Below are 16,824 nucleotides of genomic sequence, written 5' to 3'. Positions count from 1 at the left end.
CAGTCTGTGTCTTTTAATTGGATGATTTAGTCCATTTACATTGAAGACTAATATTGTTATGTGTGAACTTGATCCTGTCATTATGATATCAGCTGGTTATTTTGCTCGTTAGTTGATGCAGTTTCTTCCTAGCATTGATGGACTTTACATTTTGGCATGTTTTTGCAATGGCTGGTACCAGTTGTTCCTTTCCATGTTTAGTGCTTCCTTCAGGATCTCTTTTAAGGCAGGCCTGGTGGTGACAAAATCTCTAAGCATTTGCTTGTCTGTAAAGGATTTTATTTCTCCTTCACATATGAAACTTAGTTTGGCTGGATATGAAATTCTGGTTTGAAAATTCTTTTCTTTAAGAATATTGAATATTGGCCCCCACTCTCTTCTGGCTTAGAGAGTTTCTGCTGAGAGATCTGTTAGTCTGATGGGCTTCCCTTTGTGGGTAACCTGACCTTTCTCTCTGGCTGCCCTTAACATTTTTTCCTTCATTTCAACTTTGGTGAATCTGACAGTTATGTGTCTTGGAGTTGCTCTTCTCAAGGAGTATCTTTGTGGTGTTCTCTGTATTTCCTGAATTTGAATGTTGGCCTTCCTTACTATGTTGGGGACATTCTCCTGGATGATATCCTGCAGAGTGTTTTCCAACTTGGTTCCATTTTCCCAGTCACTTTCAGGCACACCAATCAGACGTAGATTTGGTCTTTTCACATAATCCCATATTTCTTGGAGGCTTTGTTCATTTCTTTTTACTCTTTTTTCTCTACACTTCTCGTCTTGCTTCATTTCATTCATTTGATCTTCAATCACTGATACTCTTTCTTCCAGTTGATTGAGTTGGTTACTGAAGCTTGTGCATTTGTCACGTAGTTCTCATGTTATGGTTTTCATCTCTATCAGTTCTTTTAAGGTCTTCTCTGCATTGATTATTCTAGTCATCCATTCATCCATTCTTTTTTCAAGGTTTTTAGTTTCTTTGCGTTGGGTACATAGTTCCTCCTTTAGCTCTGAGAAGTTTGATCGACTGAAGACTTCTTCTCTCAACTCATCAAAGTCATTTTCTGTCTAGCTTTGTTCCATTGCTGGCGATGAGTTGTGTCCCTTTGGAGAGGGAGATGCGCTCTGATTTTTTGAATTTCCAGCTTTTCTGCACTACTTTTTCCCCATCTTTGTGGTTTTATCTGCCTTTGGTCTTTGATGATGGTGACGTACTGATGGGGTTTTGGTGTGGGTGTCCTTTCTGTTTGTTAGTTTTCCTTCTAACAGTCAGGACCCTCAGCTGCAGGTCTGTTGGAGTTTCCTTGAGGTCCACTGCAGACCCTGTTTGCCTGGGTGTCAGCAGCAGAGGCTGCAGAAGATAGAATATTGCTGAACAGCGAGTGTACCTGTCTGATTCTTGCTTTGGAGGCTTCCTCTCAGGGGTGTACTCCACCCTGTGTGGTGTGGGGTGTCAGACTGCCCCTAGTGGGGGATGTCTCCCAGTTAGGCTACTCAAGGGTCAGGGACCCACTTGAGCAGACAGTCTGTCCGTTCTCAGATCTCAACCTCCATGCTGGGAGAACCACTCCTCTCTTCAAAGCTGTCAGACAGGGACATTTACATCTGCAGAGGTTTCTGCTGCTTTTTGTTAAGCTATGCCCTGTCCCCAGAGGTGGAGTCTACAGAGGAAGGCAGGTCTCCTTGAGCTGCAGTGGGCTACACCCAATTCGAGCTTTCCAGTGGCTTCTTTACCTACTTAAGCCACAGCAATGGTGGGCACCCCTCTGGCAGCCTCACTGCCACCTTGCAGTTAGATCTCAGACTGCTGTGCTAGCAATGAGGGAGGCTCCGTGGGCGTGGGACCCTCCAGTCTAGGTGTGGGATATAATCTTCTGGTGTGCCGTTTGCTAAGACCCTTGTTAAAGCGCAGTATTAGGGTGGGAGTTACCCGATTTTCCAGGTGTTGTGTGTCTCAGTTTCCCTTGGCTAGGAAAAGGGATTCCCTTCCCCCTTGTGCTTCCCAGGTGAGGCGGTGCCTCACCCTGCTTCAGCTCTTACTGGTTGGGCTGCACCCGCTGATCAGCACCAACTGTCCAATACGCCCCAGTGAGATGAACCCAGTACCTCAGTTGAAAATGCAGAAATCACCCGTCTTCTGTGTCGCTCACGCTGGGAGCTGGAGGCTGGAGCTGTTCTTATTCGGCCATCTTGGGCGCCCCCCTCAAGACTGTTTTAAATCACATGTCTGAGCTTGAGCTCCATAGTCAGATGAGGAGAATGCTTGATGGTTTTGCTCTTTAATTTTTATCTCTGGTTTGAGAATGGATGTGGGTCTGTGTTTAAACTGATGTCTATAGATTCCTTAGTGAGAGTCGAGCTAACACAAAGAGATCAGTGGCTGTTATTAAGTTTGATGGACTCTTGGCTTAGGCTGTGATTAGAAACAGATAAACTCTGTCCTGCACATACCCAATCTAGAAATTGCCATATTTTTGCTGAGCATGATTTTTCTGTTACGCTATAGAATGAGTTTCACTAAAGTAAACTAAGTATCTTTAGTGTTTATACCACAAGGTTTGGGATGCCAACTGAATTGAAAGGTCTTTATATTTATTAAATATGTGTTTACTTGCCATGTGGGCATCGTAAGTTGGCTTTCATGCAAAGCAAGTTGTATGGTGTTCTTTTAGGGTTTCCAGATTCAGAGACCTCCTTGTTTTTCTCCTTCTACCTTTGGCTGGAGCTAGTGAGGCCTCAGAAAGAATAACTAAAATAATACAGGGAACAGAGGAGCTTGCTCTGATGACATCTCAGAAAAGCAACTTCTGGTGGAAGCCTTTAACATAATCAAGTCACCAGTTCTAAAAACATGTTTTGAGCAACTACTATGTAGTGCTTGTGCAACTACTACAAGCACAGTTGGAGGTACTGTATCCCCAATACAGTAGTACATAGAACAGATAAAAACCCTTCTTCATGGAGTTTATATTGTAATGGGGGACATGGACAATAAGCAAGCTAAATAAGGAAAATGTATAGTATGTCAGACAGCGAGAAAAGTGACAGGGAGAAAAACAATGCAGGGAAGGGGAAACGAAGTGGCTCAAACATTTTAAATAGATTGGCCAGGGAAGACATCACTGAAAAGGTGCCTTTTTTTTTTTTTAGACAGAGTCTCTCACTTTGTCGGTCAGGCTGGAGTGCAGTGGGGTGATCTCAGCTCACTGAAAGCTCCGCCTCCCAGGTTGAAGTGATTCTCCTGCCTCAGCCTCCCAAGTAGCTGGGATTACAGGCGCCTGCCACCACACCGGCTAAGTTTTGTATTTTTTGTAGAGACGGAGTTTCACCACGTTGGCCAAGCTGATCTCAAACTCCTGACCTCAGGTGATCTGCATACCTCAGCCTCCCGAAAGTGCTGAGATTACAGGCATGAGCCCACCACATCCAGCCATGAAAAGGTGGCTTTTGAATCAAAACCTGAAGGAAGTAGGGGAGCTAGCCACATGGACATGGGGGAAGAGCATGCCCAGCAGAGGGAACAGCAGGCACAATGGCCCTAAGGGGAGAGCATGCCTGAAGTGCTTGAAGAACAGCAGACCAGCAGTGTGTCTGCAGCAGGAAATGGCTGGTAATGTGGTCAGGGATAAAAGGAAGACAGATCATGTGAGGTTAGTGGGAGCATAGATGTTATCCTCCAGCCCCAAAAGACCAGAACTATGACACCACTCTGAAGTATGAAAGATGTTCAGAACAATAAAAGAAGAGCTTTTACTCTATACACTGATACCAAATTTATATTTCCAGTACATAACATAATCTAACTAGACGATATCAGGAAGAGGCAGTATATAAATTCATAGATGAAAGTTGCACAAAGAAGTAAAGGAAATCTTGGGATCAATCCTACTTTTGTGTGATTGATCCCACAAAAGGCAACTGTACTATTTCTCTGCCTTCTCCCTGAATCCAAAGCAGAATGGTCTGCAGGATTTATCATCAGCCTGACCAATTAGCACTGTGTTAAGTCCCCATGTACAGGAATGACAGTGTCATCTTCATAACCAAGGTAGTAGCTAAGATTATCATTGCATCAACATACAATGGTGGTGGGAACCATGAAGGCATGTGAAAGCTGCAAGTACCAAGGGGATCCCTGGCACTGTGCAAAACTAGCCTGAAGAGAATTTGGTGGGTAACACAAGTGGAAATTCTGTCTACTTGCTAAATTATAATATATCGTTTGCTACTAGTATCTAGCAGAGACAGTTTACCAGCTGATCTTCAAAGGGCCTTCTGCTAACAGAAATTGAAATCTTCTTAGGAATGGAAAGAGGTCTGGGGAGGCTCTTTGAGATATGGAAAATGCTATGTCCAGAAGCCCAGAGGAGACTATTTTGAAGGTCCTACAGAGGAATTCAACTAGGTGTCCCAGAACCAAATTGTATGGAGATATGGAGGCCAGCCATAATGAGGACGGGGTTACAGGCTCCATCACTATCCCACTGGAAGTTGGAGCATTCAGTTCCCGAGGGTCCTCCCATCAGTCTTGCACCCATGAATTGTCAATATAAATAAAAGGTAGTATGCTGTCTATGAAAATGCACCCTGCAGACAGGCCCTCTTCCAACCTAATTTCCTCCCTCCACCCAACCCTCCAATATAGAAATCCCAGAGCTCTGCTGGGTTTCACTGATAACTGATTGTGCCTCTCACCCCAGCCAGATGTCCTGTTGATAAGAAGGGGATCTAGGACAAGAGAACAGGCAATCTCTCTGACTTTGCAAACTCAATTAAGTGGTTGTATTCCCATCCCGAGGACAAGGGGGTGCCCCTGAAAGTTTTCTAAGCAGAGGAGTAACCCAAACTTCTTCCTGTTTCTTGTTTTCATCTGCAAGGAAACCAGCAAAATTATGGAGCTTACCTCTAATGAATAAGCCTATTGACAGGAAATGTAAGAAAAAGGGACAGTAGTTCATGAAGGATTTCTTCTTTAGGAATTCTTCAGCCAGAAGAATATCCAACTTTTGAGACCAATAACAGCATACGGATTGACTCGTCTATTTTCTCCCACCTTCTCCAGAGCTTCTCTGAGTTATCATCCGGACCTGATTGCTCACAGTCCTTGACTGCATTTGCCACGCTTGCCTCTACCAGCAGCACCCAGCTGCCCATTGGTTTCAGCACCCCAGCCACCACCGAGGGCTGTTTGGATTCTTCAGCTGCTCGCCACAAGATGACTTTAAATCCCCGCAAACAAAAGAAGAACCTTCAAGTGATTGTAAGTCCTTCAAGAGACAGGGCACTAAACTCCTGTATAAGAAAAGATGAGTTCCAACCTTTGCAAACTACTACTAGGGAAATAGTATGGTGTAGGAGACTCATGCCCTAAGTAAGCTTGGCAAGGTCAAGGGTGCTGTCCTGAGCTTGACACCCGCAGAGGGGTGAGCAAGCTTGCATCTATTGGGTGTGGTTTCCTATCCATGTGGAACTCATATTAGAAGGGACTAAAATGAAGCAGAAACAGTGAATGATTTAAACCCCCATAAACTGCTTATTGGGTTAACATCTGGGAGTTCACTCAGCCCTATTTGTAGAGAATATTCAACCCTAGCCCAGATTAGGATTCTTTCAGTTATTAATCAGATGAGACCCATGAGTTACAAATTGCAGCACTATTCCACTTATTTGGAGGTCAAACTTTCAGCAACCCTAAACATACAGAACTTAGTTGTTAACCCATCCAAAGATCTCCAAATAGATGCCACATGACTTTCTAGGAAGCAGATCTACTGTGTTAAAAACATGGCCACAGGCCGGGCGCGGTGGCTCAAGCCTGTAATCCCAGCACTTTGGGAGGCCGAGGCGGGTGGATCACGAGGTCAGGAGATCGAGACTATCCTGGCTAACATGATGAAACCCCGTCTCTACTAAAAATACAAAAAACTAGCCGGGCGTGGTGGCGGGCGCCTGTAGTCTCAGCTACTTGGGAGGCTGAGGCGGGAGAATGGCGTGAACCCGGGAGGCAGAGCTTGCAGTGAGCCGAGATCACGCCACTGCACCCCAGCCTGGGAGACACAGCGAGACTCCGTCTCAAAAAAAAAAAAAAAAAAAAAAAAAAAAAAAAAAAAAAAAAAAAAAAAACATGGCCACAGATCAGACTCAGACCTGACAGCAAAGAGAAGTGACAGCTGATAGCAGAGGGAACGACGGAAATAATCTGGGGCCCTTTAATATAGGGGCTCAAGAACTTTGCCCACCTCAATATGTCCTTCAGGGTCACACTATATCATAGTCCAATGTAATAGATCATTTCGTTATTTGTCCAAGTCATCTAGAAAAAGTAGATTATTTTCCGTGATCCCCGTTTAAAAAGATAGAGAAATAATGCTTTTGGAAAAGGCTTTTAGTAAAAGTTAAGGATTAGGGCCAGGTGTAATGGCTCATGCCTGTAATCCCAGCACTTTGGGAGGCCAAGGTGGGTGGATCACCTGAGGTCGGGAGTGCGAGACCAGCCTGACCAACATGGAGAAACCCCATCTCTACTAAAAATACAAAATTAGCCAGGTGTGGTGGTGCATGCCTGTAATCCCAGCTACTCAGGAGGCTGAGGCAGGAGAATCACTTCAACCTGGGAGGCGGAGGTTGTGGTGAGCCAAGATCACGCCATTGCACTATAGCCTGAACAACAAGAGCGAAGTTCCGTTTTTGTTTTGTTTTGTTTGTTTGTTTGTTTGTTTTTAAAGTTAAGGATTAAAAAGTGTTAGTGTTTAGTGTTTAAAAGGATGTGTCAGTTGGCTATAAAACTCACTTTGATAAAAAACTGAATTCGCCAGTGATTCTGGGCTGAAGGGAAGAGACTGTAAATCAGAGGTGAAGAGACTAAAAGATTGTATAGTACAAACATTTTACAGGGAAGGGCGTTAAAGCACAAATAATTTCAGATACTTACCCAAAGTCAAACACCCAGGTGGTGGCAGAGCTAGGGCCAGAATTCAGTCTTCTGACTTCCAGCTCAGCACTTTTTTCATCCCACCATCTTGCCTCTAGCTTAGGCATCTCAATTTCACTTTAGGTTGTAGAAAAAATACGAGTTGAAAGAACAGGTGGAGGAGCAGAGGGGCAGAGGGAAGCCCTCTGGTGGCCTTGAGAGTACCTTCTTAGTTTGGTGTCAAAGAAGGGGTGACCAATTACGAGGTGCCAAACCCTATACATGCATTATGCCCTGAATACCTCACAATAAACCTGGGAGATGGGGAAGGTTGGCTGAGGGAAGCAGTATGACCCTTCTAACTTTCTTCTTTCTGTATAGCCTAGTTGAGAAAAAGCCTGGGCATTACCCTCTGAGAAGGCCAGAACATCCGCTTCTTCCCTGTGACTCTCTCCCTGTCATGTGGATGAATATAAAAAAGATCCAGGATCATTTATGACACAGGGACTACTACCACTTTCTCCCTGCTCTGTAATTTCTTAGATCTGCAAGTCCCACAGGAGGTTTCTCCTGGTCTCTTATTTATCGATGTAGACACAGTGATTCAGAGAATAACTTGCCCAAGGTCACACAGCAAGTAAATGATGAAGAGGTTTTGAATCCAGCCCAATCTGACTACATTTTCTCAAAAATAAATTATTATGAGCTGTGTCTGTTTGCACAGGTACTTTGAGTGGGAGTGTAAAGAGTTGTATGTTTGTCTTTACATGTATGACATAAAGGCTTACACTAAGCAAATTCCGGACACTGTTCAGTGCAGTGCTACACTGACATTTCCAGAGCTGTATTGTAATCATCAGAAAACCTTGTTTATGCTAAACCAACTTCAGCCCATCCAGTGTAAGGGCTGAACCTTTCAGCTTTTTCTCCTTTCCCTCCCAACAAAACCCCAATTCTTTTTCTTCTTTTGATCTGGAAAGAGATAATTCATGCTTTCATTAAATTCCCTGAAAAGAAGCCAAAATGGATTTGAATTTAGCTCACAGGTCTGGTGAAGCAAATCTGAGAATCCCAGTATGGCCGAGGGCATGACTGTTGTCAGACCCAACGACCCCATTTTCAGATTCGTGACCTTCCAATGTGGTTCAGTCATTTCCAGGGTATTTTAGAGAGATCCCTGCAGTGTGTCACTCAGACATTAGAAACTCCAAAACTGGATGAACCACTTACAATAGGTAAAATGATCCCCAAGGATCTCTTGGTGGAAACAATTCCATTAAGAAATCCCTGGAAATATCTCCGTTGAAATAACGTCCATCTTTAATGGTATTGTTACACGCCCAGCATCAAGAACTATTTTTCCTGATGCTTTTTCTTTGGCAACCATGCAGAAGTGGTTGGAAAGCACTTCAGTAGGATTCAAGCTCTTTCTTTTCCTGTTTCAGGTGGAACCAAAGCAGGAGGAGCCAAACCTTCCATTGGTTTCTGAAGAAGAAAAGAGTATAACCAAACCAAAAGAAACCAACCAAAAGAAGCTGGGAACGGACAGTGCAGGTTAGCATATCTTCACCCTCACTCAGAAACATGTATGACAGACTTCATTACACAGTGCTACGTTGATAGGAGCTGTACCCAAGAATTACCTAAGACTGCTGCCCTTGGTCTTCAGAGAGCTTTCAATTTTATATGCAGAAAATGTGGTCCAGGCTTCTCCATCTAAACTGCCAAAGTAATACAATTGCCACTTGTGTGGGGTTCAGGTAAAGGATCATACCTGGATTCTTATTTTATCTAAATGAATTTCCAACAAGAGAGGTGTTTTGTTTGTGAATTTGTTTCATCCTCTCTGAGGCTAACGTACATGCTGAGTTCCTCAGTGAGCCCAGATACGGGAGGACAGTCACTGATTTCCCTTCAGCATTCTTCCTCAGCAAAAGAACCAGAAAGGAATAACATAATTGGCCAAAAAATCATTTTTTAAAAGTTCCTTTCTCTTCCTGTAGAGAGAAAATGACTTTCTTAATAATGATACTATTGCCCACATCCATGGACAAAGAGGGGTTATGCAGCTGCAGACAGATGTCCTTGGCAGCCAACACCTATTAAATCGCCAAACAACAAATATCACCAGAGTGAAAATCTCTCTGTATGTTTATGCGTGTGCATATGTTGATGCTGGCTCCAGCTGATGGCAAGCTGATTTCAAGCAATATTTGATAAAAAATCCAGTTCCTCAAATTAAGTTGAACAGTTATGTTACGTTTTTGCCACAAAAGATTTCACATGTGGGTTCAAAGACAGGATATTCCTAAACACATTTTCCCATGAAAACTAAGAAAACCACAAAACTCTCCAGGAAAAAAAAAAGAAAGAAAAAGGAAGATTAGATGAGTACTTTAAAAAAAATCTTTTTGAGCTTTATTTTTATTTATTTATTTACTTATTTTTTTGAGATGGAGTCTCACTCTGTCACCCAAGCTGGAGTGCAGTGGCGCAATCTCAGTTCACTGCAACCTCCGCCTCCCTGGTTCAAGCAATTCTCCTGACTCAGTCTCCCTAGTAGCTGGGACTACAGGCACCCATCACCACACCTGGTTAATTTTTTTGTATTTTTAGTAGAGACGGGGTTTCACCGTGTTAGCCAGGATGATCTCGATCTCCTGACCTCGTGATCCACCCGCCTCGGCCTCCCAAAGTGCTGGGATTACAGGCGTGAGCCACTGCACCCAGCCTTTGAGCTTTATTTTTTAATAGTTGTCTCTTTTACACACAGAGGATAGAACTGAGTCAGTATCCATGGGGGCAGATACTTTAGTTGATTTTCCATATCATGGAAGTTGTTTGGAGCACAGTCAGCTATTCTCAGCGCTGTATGCTGGATATGAAACTACCAGATGGAGCTAGGGATGCAGCAGATAGTGAGGGAAGAAAGGCAGCGAGGGGCCCTTCCATCTGGGGATTAAAGAGAGTTCCTTAGAACTAGAAGAAAGGAGAGGAGTAATCTGTACGACTACTACCTTGTGCTTGACCTGAAGCCTGTGGACCAATGCAATTGTTAAGGCATTCCAAGAATTTCTTTGCATGTATATTACATATGATTGGTTTAAAAATGTTTTCATTTCAATAGCTTTGGGGGTACAAGTGGTTTTTGGTTACATGGATAAATTGTATAGTGGTGAAGTCTAGGATTTTAGTGCACCTGTCACTCGAGTCATGTACATTGTATACATTATGTAGTTTTTCATCCCTCACCCCCTCCTACCCTTCCCACTTTCTGAGTCTCCAGTGTCCATTATACCATTCTGTATGCCTTTGCATACCCATAGCTTAGCTCCCATTTATAAGGGAGAACATGTGGTATTTGGTTTTCAATTCCTGGGTTACTTCACTTAGAATATTGGCCTCCAGTTTCATCCAAGTTGCTACAAAAGACATTATTTCATTCTTTGTTATGCCTGAGTAGTATCACATTTTCTTTAGTTGATTTTCCCTATCATGGAAGTGGTTTGGAGTGCAGTCAGCTATTCTCAGCGCCATATGCTGGGTATGAAACCACTAGATGGAGCTAGGGATGCAGCAGATAGTGAGGGAAGAAAGGCAGCGAGGGGCCCTTCCATCTGGGGATCAAAGTGAGTTCCTTAGAAAAGTACTAGAAGAAAGGAGAGGAGTAATCTGTACAACTACTACCTTGTGCTTGACATTTTCTTTATCTACTCATAGGATGATGGGCACTTAGGTTGATTCCATATCCTTGCAATTGTGAATTGTGCTTCAATAAACATATGTGTGCAGGTGTCTTTTTGATATAATGACTTCTTTTCCTTTGGGTAGATACTCAGTAGTGGGATTGCTGGATTGAATCATAGATCTATTTTTAGTTCTTTGGGAAATTTCCATACTGTTTTCCACAGAGTTTGCACTAATTGACATTCCCACCAGCAGTGTGTAAGTATTCTCTTTTTATCACATTCATCCCACCATCTATTGTTTTTTGACTTTTTCATAATGGCCATTCTGGCTGAGGTAAGATGATATCGCATTGTGTTTCAATTTGCATTTCCCTAGTGATTAGTGATATTGAGCATTTTTCATATGTTTGTTGTCCATTTGTATATCTTCTTTTGAGAACTGTTTATTCATGTCCTTTGCCCACTTTTTAATGGATTATTATAGTTTATTGTCACCTGGCTTCACTCTTTCTGTTAAGTTCCTGTGTTGCTTCTTGGAAAAAGCTCACAGCAAGAATATCTACATACTATTTTGTCTTTCCAAGTGGGAGAGACACGCTAACAATGTCTCCAATCTGCATCTTGGAAATAAAAACAACTAGGATTGTTTTAATATGAGGGTAGAAAAAAAGAAGAAAAAGGGGCCATAATCTTGCCTCCCAGATAACTCCTATTGACCCCTTCTTAAAAGCAAAGCAATATGGCCGGGCACAGTGGCTCATGCCTGTAATCCCAGCACATTGGGAGGCTGAGGCAGGCGGGTCACAAGGTCAGGAGTTTGAGACCAGCCTGACCAACATGGTGAAACACCGTCTCTACTAAAAATACAAAAGTTATCCGGACGTGGTGTCATGTGTCTGTAATCCCAGCTACTCAGGAGGCTGAGGCAGGAGAATTGCTTGAACCTGAGAGTCAGAGGTTGCAGTGAGCCAAGATCGTGCCACTGCAGCCTGGTATGAGGTATGAATTCAAAGTGTGAAATTTGTCTTTTGGGTAGAGTGTAAAATAGAGCCATAATTAATTTTCAATTTTACTCCAGCCTGGGCGACAGAACAAGATTCCGTCTAAAACAAAAAAACAAACAAACAAAAAAAAAACAAAAAAACCCCAAAAAACCCAAAGCAATACATGCACATGATATGAAATTTCAAGTAGTTCAGATAAATATTATGTAGAAAATAGAAATGCTAATTAGAAAGTAAAAAATTCCATTCCTCCTTCGCTAGTCAGTTTCTCCAAAGGTAGTCATTGTTACAGGTTCAAAATTTGCCTTCTGATGTGTCTCACACTGAATGGTGGACCAGACTATTGGTAAAAAGGTGATAAGCCAACCCTGGAATCAGTTTCTAGAGCTAGGATTTCTCTTTGGCTTAAAAATGTCCAATTGCAGAAACCTAATAGTGACCAAGTTGCCCTCTGTCTTCCGAATAGCTGCTTCTTCATACTAGGAAATTCAGTAGCAAATAGGTACCATTGGGCCAGGGCACAGTATTCTTATTTTAGGAAGTCAAAGTCACATGTATTTCTCCTTTCCTTATTTCTGTTTGGTGCAGATTCCTCAAGCCAGGAACAGAACAACAAAACTGAGATGTATGATAAGAAGACAACAGACCAGGCTCCAAACACTGATGCTTCTGGGAGTCAGAGCTATCCAATGTCAGCAGCATATGGAAGAAGACAGAGAAGAAAAGGAGCAAGTATTTCAGGATTGAGTGAGTGTGAATTCAAAGGAAGAAGCCTTAAACAATCCAGTGAAGGGTATGGCCTGGGCGATAGAGCTGGGTCTTCGCCTACCAATAAGACTGCCAGGAATGTCCCATTCTTGCACTTGTCCTTGGAGAAGGACAACATGGAGCAGCCTACAACTCCACAACCAGAAACCACTACCCCTCAGGGGTTGCTTTCAGATAAAGATGACATGGGAAGGAGAAATGATGGCGTAGATTTCGGATCCAGAAAAGCATCAGCAGCACAGCCCATACCTGAAAACATGGACAATTCCATGGTTAGTGATCCACAACCATACCATGAAGATGTGGCTTCTGGAGCTGAGAAGACAGAAGCCAGAGCTTCTCTTTCACTGATGGTAGAAAGTCTTTCTACAACCCAAGAGGAAGCCATTCTCTCAGTAGCAGCAGAGGCTCAGGTGTCTATGAATCCTTCTCATATCCAGTTAGAAGATAAAGAAGCTTTCAGCTTTGATTCACGGAAGGCCCAATCCAAAATGGAGTCAGCCCAGGATGTTCAAACTATCTGCAAAGAAAAGCCTTCTGGAAATGTTCACCAGGCCTTTACAGCAAGTGTTTTGGGTATGACAAGTATTACAGCCAAAGGAGATGTTTATGCCAAGACTCTGCCTCCCAGAAACCTTTTTCAGTCCTCAAGGAAGCCTGATGCTGAAGAAGTCTCCTCAGATTCAGAGAATATTCTTGAGGAGGGGGATGGTTCTGAAGAACTGGCTCATGGTCACTCTTCCCAGTCCTTGGGGAAGTTTGAAGATGAACAAGAAGTCTTCTCAGAATCAAAAAGTTTTGTTGAGGACTTGAGCAGCTCTGAGGAGGAGCTGGACCCCAGATGCCCCTCCCAGGCTTTAGAAGAGCCTGAAGATGAAGAAGTCTTTACAGAATCAAGCAGTTATGTTGAAAAGTACAACAGTTCTGAGGATTGCAGCAGCTCAGAGGAAGACCTGCCTCTCAGACACCCTGCTCAGGCCTTGGGAAAGCCCAAAGACCAACAAGAAGTCTCCTCTGCTTCAAATAATACTCCTGAAGAGCAGAATGCTTCTACACAGCAGCTGCCTTCCAGATGCCCTTCTCAGCCCATTATGAGTCCTACTGTTCAGCAACAAGTCCCCACCAGTTCAGTGGGCACTTCTGTAAAACAGAGTGGTTCCGTGGAGCCAATCCCTCCAAGACACCCTTTCCAGCCATGGGTGAACCCTAAAGTGGAGCAAGAAGTTTCCTCATCTCCAAAGAGCACGGCTGTTGAAGAGAGCATTTCTGTGAAGCTTCTGCCTCCTAAACTTCTTTGCCAGCCCTTGGTGAATCCTAAAGTTCAACAAAACATATTCTCAGGTTCAGAGGATGTTGCTGTTGAGAGAGTCATTTCTGTGGAGCCACTGCTCCCCAGATATTCTCCTCAGTCCTTGACAGATCCTCAAATCCGGCAAATCTCAGAAAGCACAGCTGTTGAGGAAGGCACTTATGTGGAGTCGCTGCCTCCCAGATGCCTTTCCCAGCCCTCGGAGAGGCCTAAGTTCCTAGACTCAATGAGCACTTCTGCAGAATGCAGCAGTCCTGTGGCGCCAACACCTTCCAAATACACTTCCCAGCCATGGGTGACCCCTAAATTTGAGGAACTGTATCAACTCCCTGCACATCCAGAAAGCACTACTGTTGAAGAGGACATTTCTAAGGAGCAGCTGCTTCCCAGATATCTTTCCTGGTTTACTGTGGGAAATAAAGTCCAGCAACTGTCCTCAGATTTCGAGAGGGCTGCTGTTGAGGCAGGCATTTCTGGGAGCCCAGTGCCTCCCCAATACGCTACCCAGTTCTTAAAGAGGTCTAAAGTTCAGGAAATGACCTCACGTCTAGAGAAAATGGCTGTTGAAGGCATTTCTAAGAAATCACGGATTCCCAGGCGTCCAACCCAGTCATTCGTGAAATTTATGGCACAGCAAATCTTTTCAGAGAGCTCTGCTCTTAAGAGGGGCAGTGAAGTGGCACCTCTGCCTCCCAATCTTCCTTCCAAATTTTTGTCGAAGCCTAAAATCAAGCACCAAGTTTTCTCAGATTCAGGGAGTGCTAATCCTAAGGGAGGCATTTCTTCAAAGATGCTACCTATGAAGCACCCTTTACAGTCCTTGGGGAGGCCTGAAGACCCACAGAAAGTTTTCTCATGTTCAGAGAAAGCTCCTGGGAAGTGCAGCAGTTTTAAAGAGCAGCTGTCTCCCAGACAGCTTTCCCAGGCCTTGAGGAAACCTGAGTATGAGCAAAAAGTCTCCTCTGCTTCTGCCAGCTCTCCTAAAGAGTGGAGGAATTCTAAAAAGCAGCTGCCTCCCAAACATTCTTCCCAAGCCTCAGATAGGTCTAAATTCCAGCCACAGATGTCATCAAAGGGCCCAGCAAATGTACCTGTAAAGCAGAGCAGCGGTGAGAAGCACCTGCCTCCAAGTAGCCCTTTCCAGCAACAGGTTCATTCAAGTTCTGTGAATGCTGCTGCTAGGCGGTCTATTTTTGAGAGCAATTCTGACAACTGGTTCCTACGAAGAGATCGAGCTTTTGCAAACAAAACCAATAAATTCAGCCAAGGTTCCAAACACCCCATAAAGAGCATCCCGGCCCCTGCTACCAAACCTGGGAAGCTCACCACTGCCCCTGCTGGGCAAACATCCACTTCTGGGGACATTTGCTCTAAGAAAGAAGATCTTGAGAGTGGTGATGGTAATAATAACGAGCATGCAAACCTATCCAACCAGGATGATGTTGAAAAGCTTTTTGGGGTTCGACTGAAAAGAGCCCCTTCCTCACAGAAGTATAAGAGTGAGAAACAAGATAACTTCAACCAGCTTGCTTCAGTGCCCTCGGGCCCAATTTCATCCTCTGTAGGCAGGGGGCATAAAATCACAACAAGCACTTCCCAGGGGCTCCTGGAGGCTGCAGGGAACCTCACCAAAATATCTAACGTTGCAGAGAAGCAACAGAGCAGGCCCAAATCTGAAAGCATGGCCAAGAAGCAACCTGCTTGCAAGATCCCAGGTAAGGCTTTTATCTCTCCAGATGGCAAGTAGATATCACGTGGAAAGAAGAACTGGAAAGCAAAGCCTTGAATGGGCATTAAAGTCTATTCTAGCCTTGCTTACTGAATTGTGGCTTTGACAGGGCTGGCTTATGGGTTTGGGAGCAAAATAGTGCCTCATTCTAGATTTAATAGATTTGGAGGTAGTTAATTTTGAGTTTTCCCTTTCCCAATGGGGTCCCCCTCTGGACATCCATCTACATTCCACAGTAGACACATGACCATCTCCCCATTCCCTCTTCCTCACCCTCTGCACACCTTACGTTTGGATGGAATTTTATGCTTTTCTCAAAATACGTTTACATGCATTAAGCCCCTCCGTAACACCATGTGGATTTTTAAAGCCAACTCATTAGTAGAACATTATATTCAGTCTCTCAGCCTGAAATCTTAATTTGCCATAAATGTCTCTTCGCTCACCTGAAATATCTAAGAATTCAGAGCTAGGCGATCTTTTGGGCACTAATGTCTCCCAAAACCTTTGGACTTTCACACTCCATCCTTGGGAAAGTCTTTTATATTCCTGTAACCACACTTACGTAACCACACACTTGTACGAGGGACTATGAAGTAACAAATACTCTAAGATTTTTCTAGGAGTTAGAGGAATGGCATCAATGGCCTGAGCCTCTGGCATCCTTGGGATTTTCCCAGCCCACCTCTGGCAAGTGTTTCCTACCCTGATTTGCAGATGAGATGAGGGATGGACAAGGGAAGGGTCCAGTAAAGGGACAGGATGCCCACTTTTAAGTACAGCTTCTTTACTACCCAAGGAATTCCTGCCTTGCCAAGTTGTAGGGAGGGCCCAAAAAAGGGGGGCCTTCTCTGGTTGATATCTGTTTATTTTCCTTTGGCAATTAACAAGGGTCCCATTTGGGATATTATTGTGGGTAAGCCCCAGCCAGGCTCAAGACCCTGCCTGCCTTGCTTCAGTTCTAACTCCTTTCATTTCTTTCTCAGGAAAGCCTGATGGTCAACAGTCAGATTATGCTGTCTCAGAGCCAGTTTGGATAAATATGGCAAAGCAGAAGCAGAGGAGTTTCAAGGCCCACATTCCTATGAAAGAGCTGAAAACTAAGAGCAGAGCTGGAGCCAATGCTGAGCCTAAGGAGCCTAAATATGGGGTAGGACCTGGGGTAGCCAAGAAAACACTCCAAAAAGGTTGCTGGAATCACTGATTAGGCTTCTATTGGGAACTTTGTGGACATGCAGCTCCCCCTCTCTTTGGGAGCATTAATCAAGGCAGGAGGAGTCTTTAGGGAAAGACTTGCTTTGCATTTATACAAATATGCCCTGCTTTTATGCTCTTAAAGGGTTTGTGCAGGCCAGGTGTGGTGGCTGATGCTTATAATCCCAGCACTCCGGGAGGCCAAGGCAGGTGGATTCCTTGAGCTCAGGAGT

The 16,824-nt window shown here is 44.0% G+C and overlaps 2 protein-coding genes across 3 annotated transcripts in view; one reads left to right on the top strand and one right to left on the bottom strand.

Moving 5' to 3' along the window:
• Positions 1–16,824, bottom strand: part of NDUFA1 (NADH:ubiquinone oxidoreductase subunit A1) — a 970,503-nt gene that overhangs the window by 800,905 nt on the left and 152,774 nt on the right. The gene's annotated exons all lie outside the window — the stretch shown is intronic.
• Positions 1–16,824, top strand: part of KIAA1210 (KIAA1210 ortholog) — an 80,360-nt gene that overhangs the window by 57,018 nt on the left and 6,518 nt on the right. For both annotated transcript variants that reach the window (XM_050776084.1, XM_050776085.1), the window contains exons 7-10: positions 5,051–5,248; positions 8,344–8,452; positions 12,180–15,383; positions 16,384–16,547. In XM_050776084.1, coding sequence (XP_050632041.1) covers positions 5,051–5,248; positions 8,344–8,452; positions 12,180–15,383; positions 16,384–16,547 — 3,675 coding nt within the window. The remainder of the gene's footprint in view (positions 1–5,050; positions 5,249–8,343; positions 8,453–12,179; positions 15,384–16,383; positions 16,548–16,824) is intronic.

The sequence above is a fragment of the Macaca thibetana genome, chromosome X (assembly GCF_024542745.1).
Source record: "Macaca thibetana thibetana isolate TM-01 chromosome X, ASM2454274v1, whole genome shotgun sequence".
NCBI lineage: Eukaryota > Metazoa > Chordata > Mammalia > Primates > Cercopithecidae > Macaca > Macaca thibetana.
This window is presented reverse-complemented; position numbering and strand designations above follow the sequence as displayed.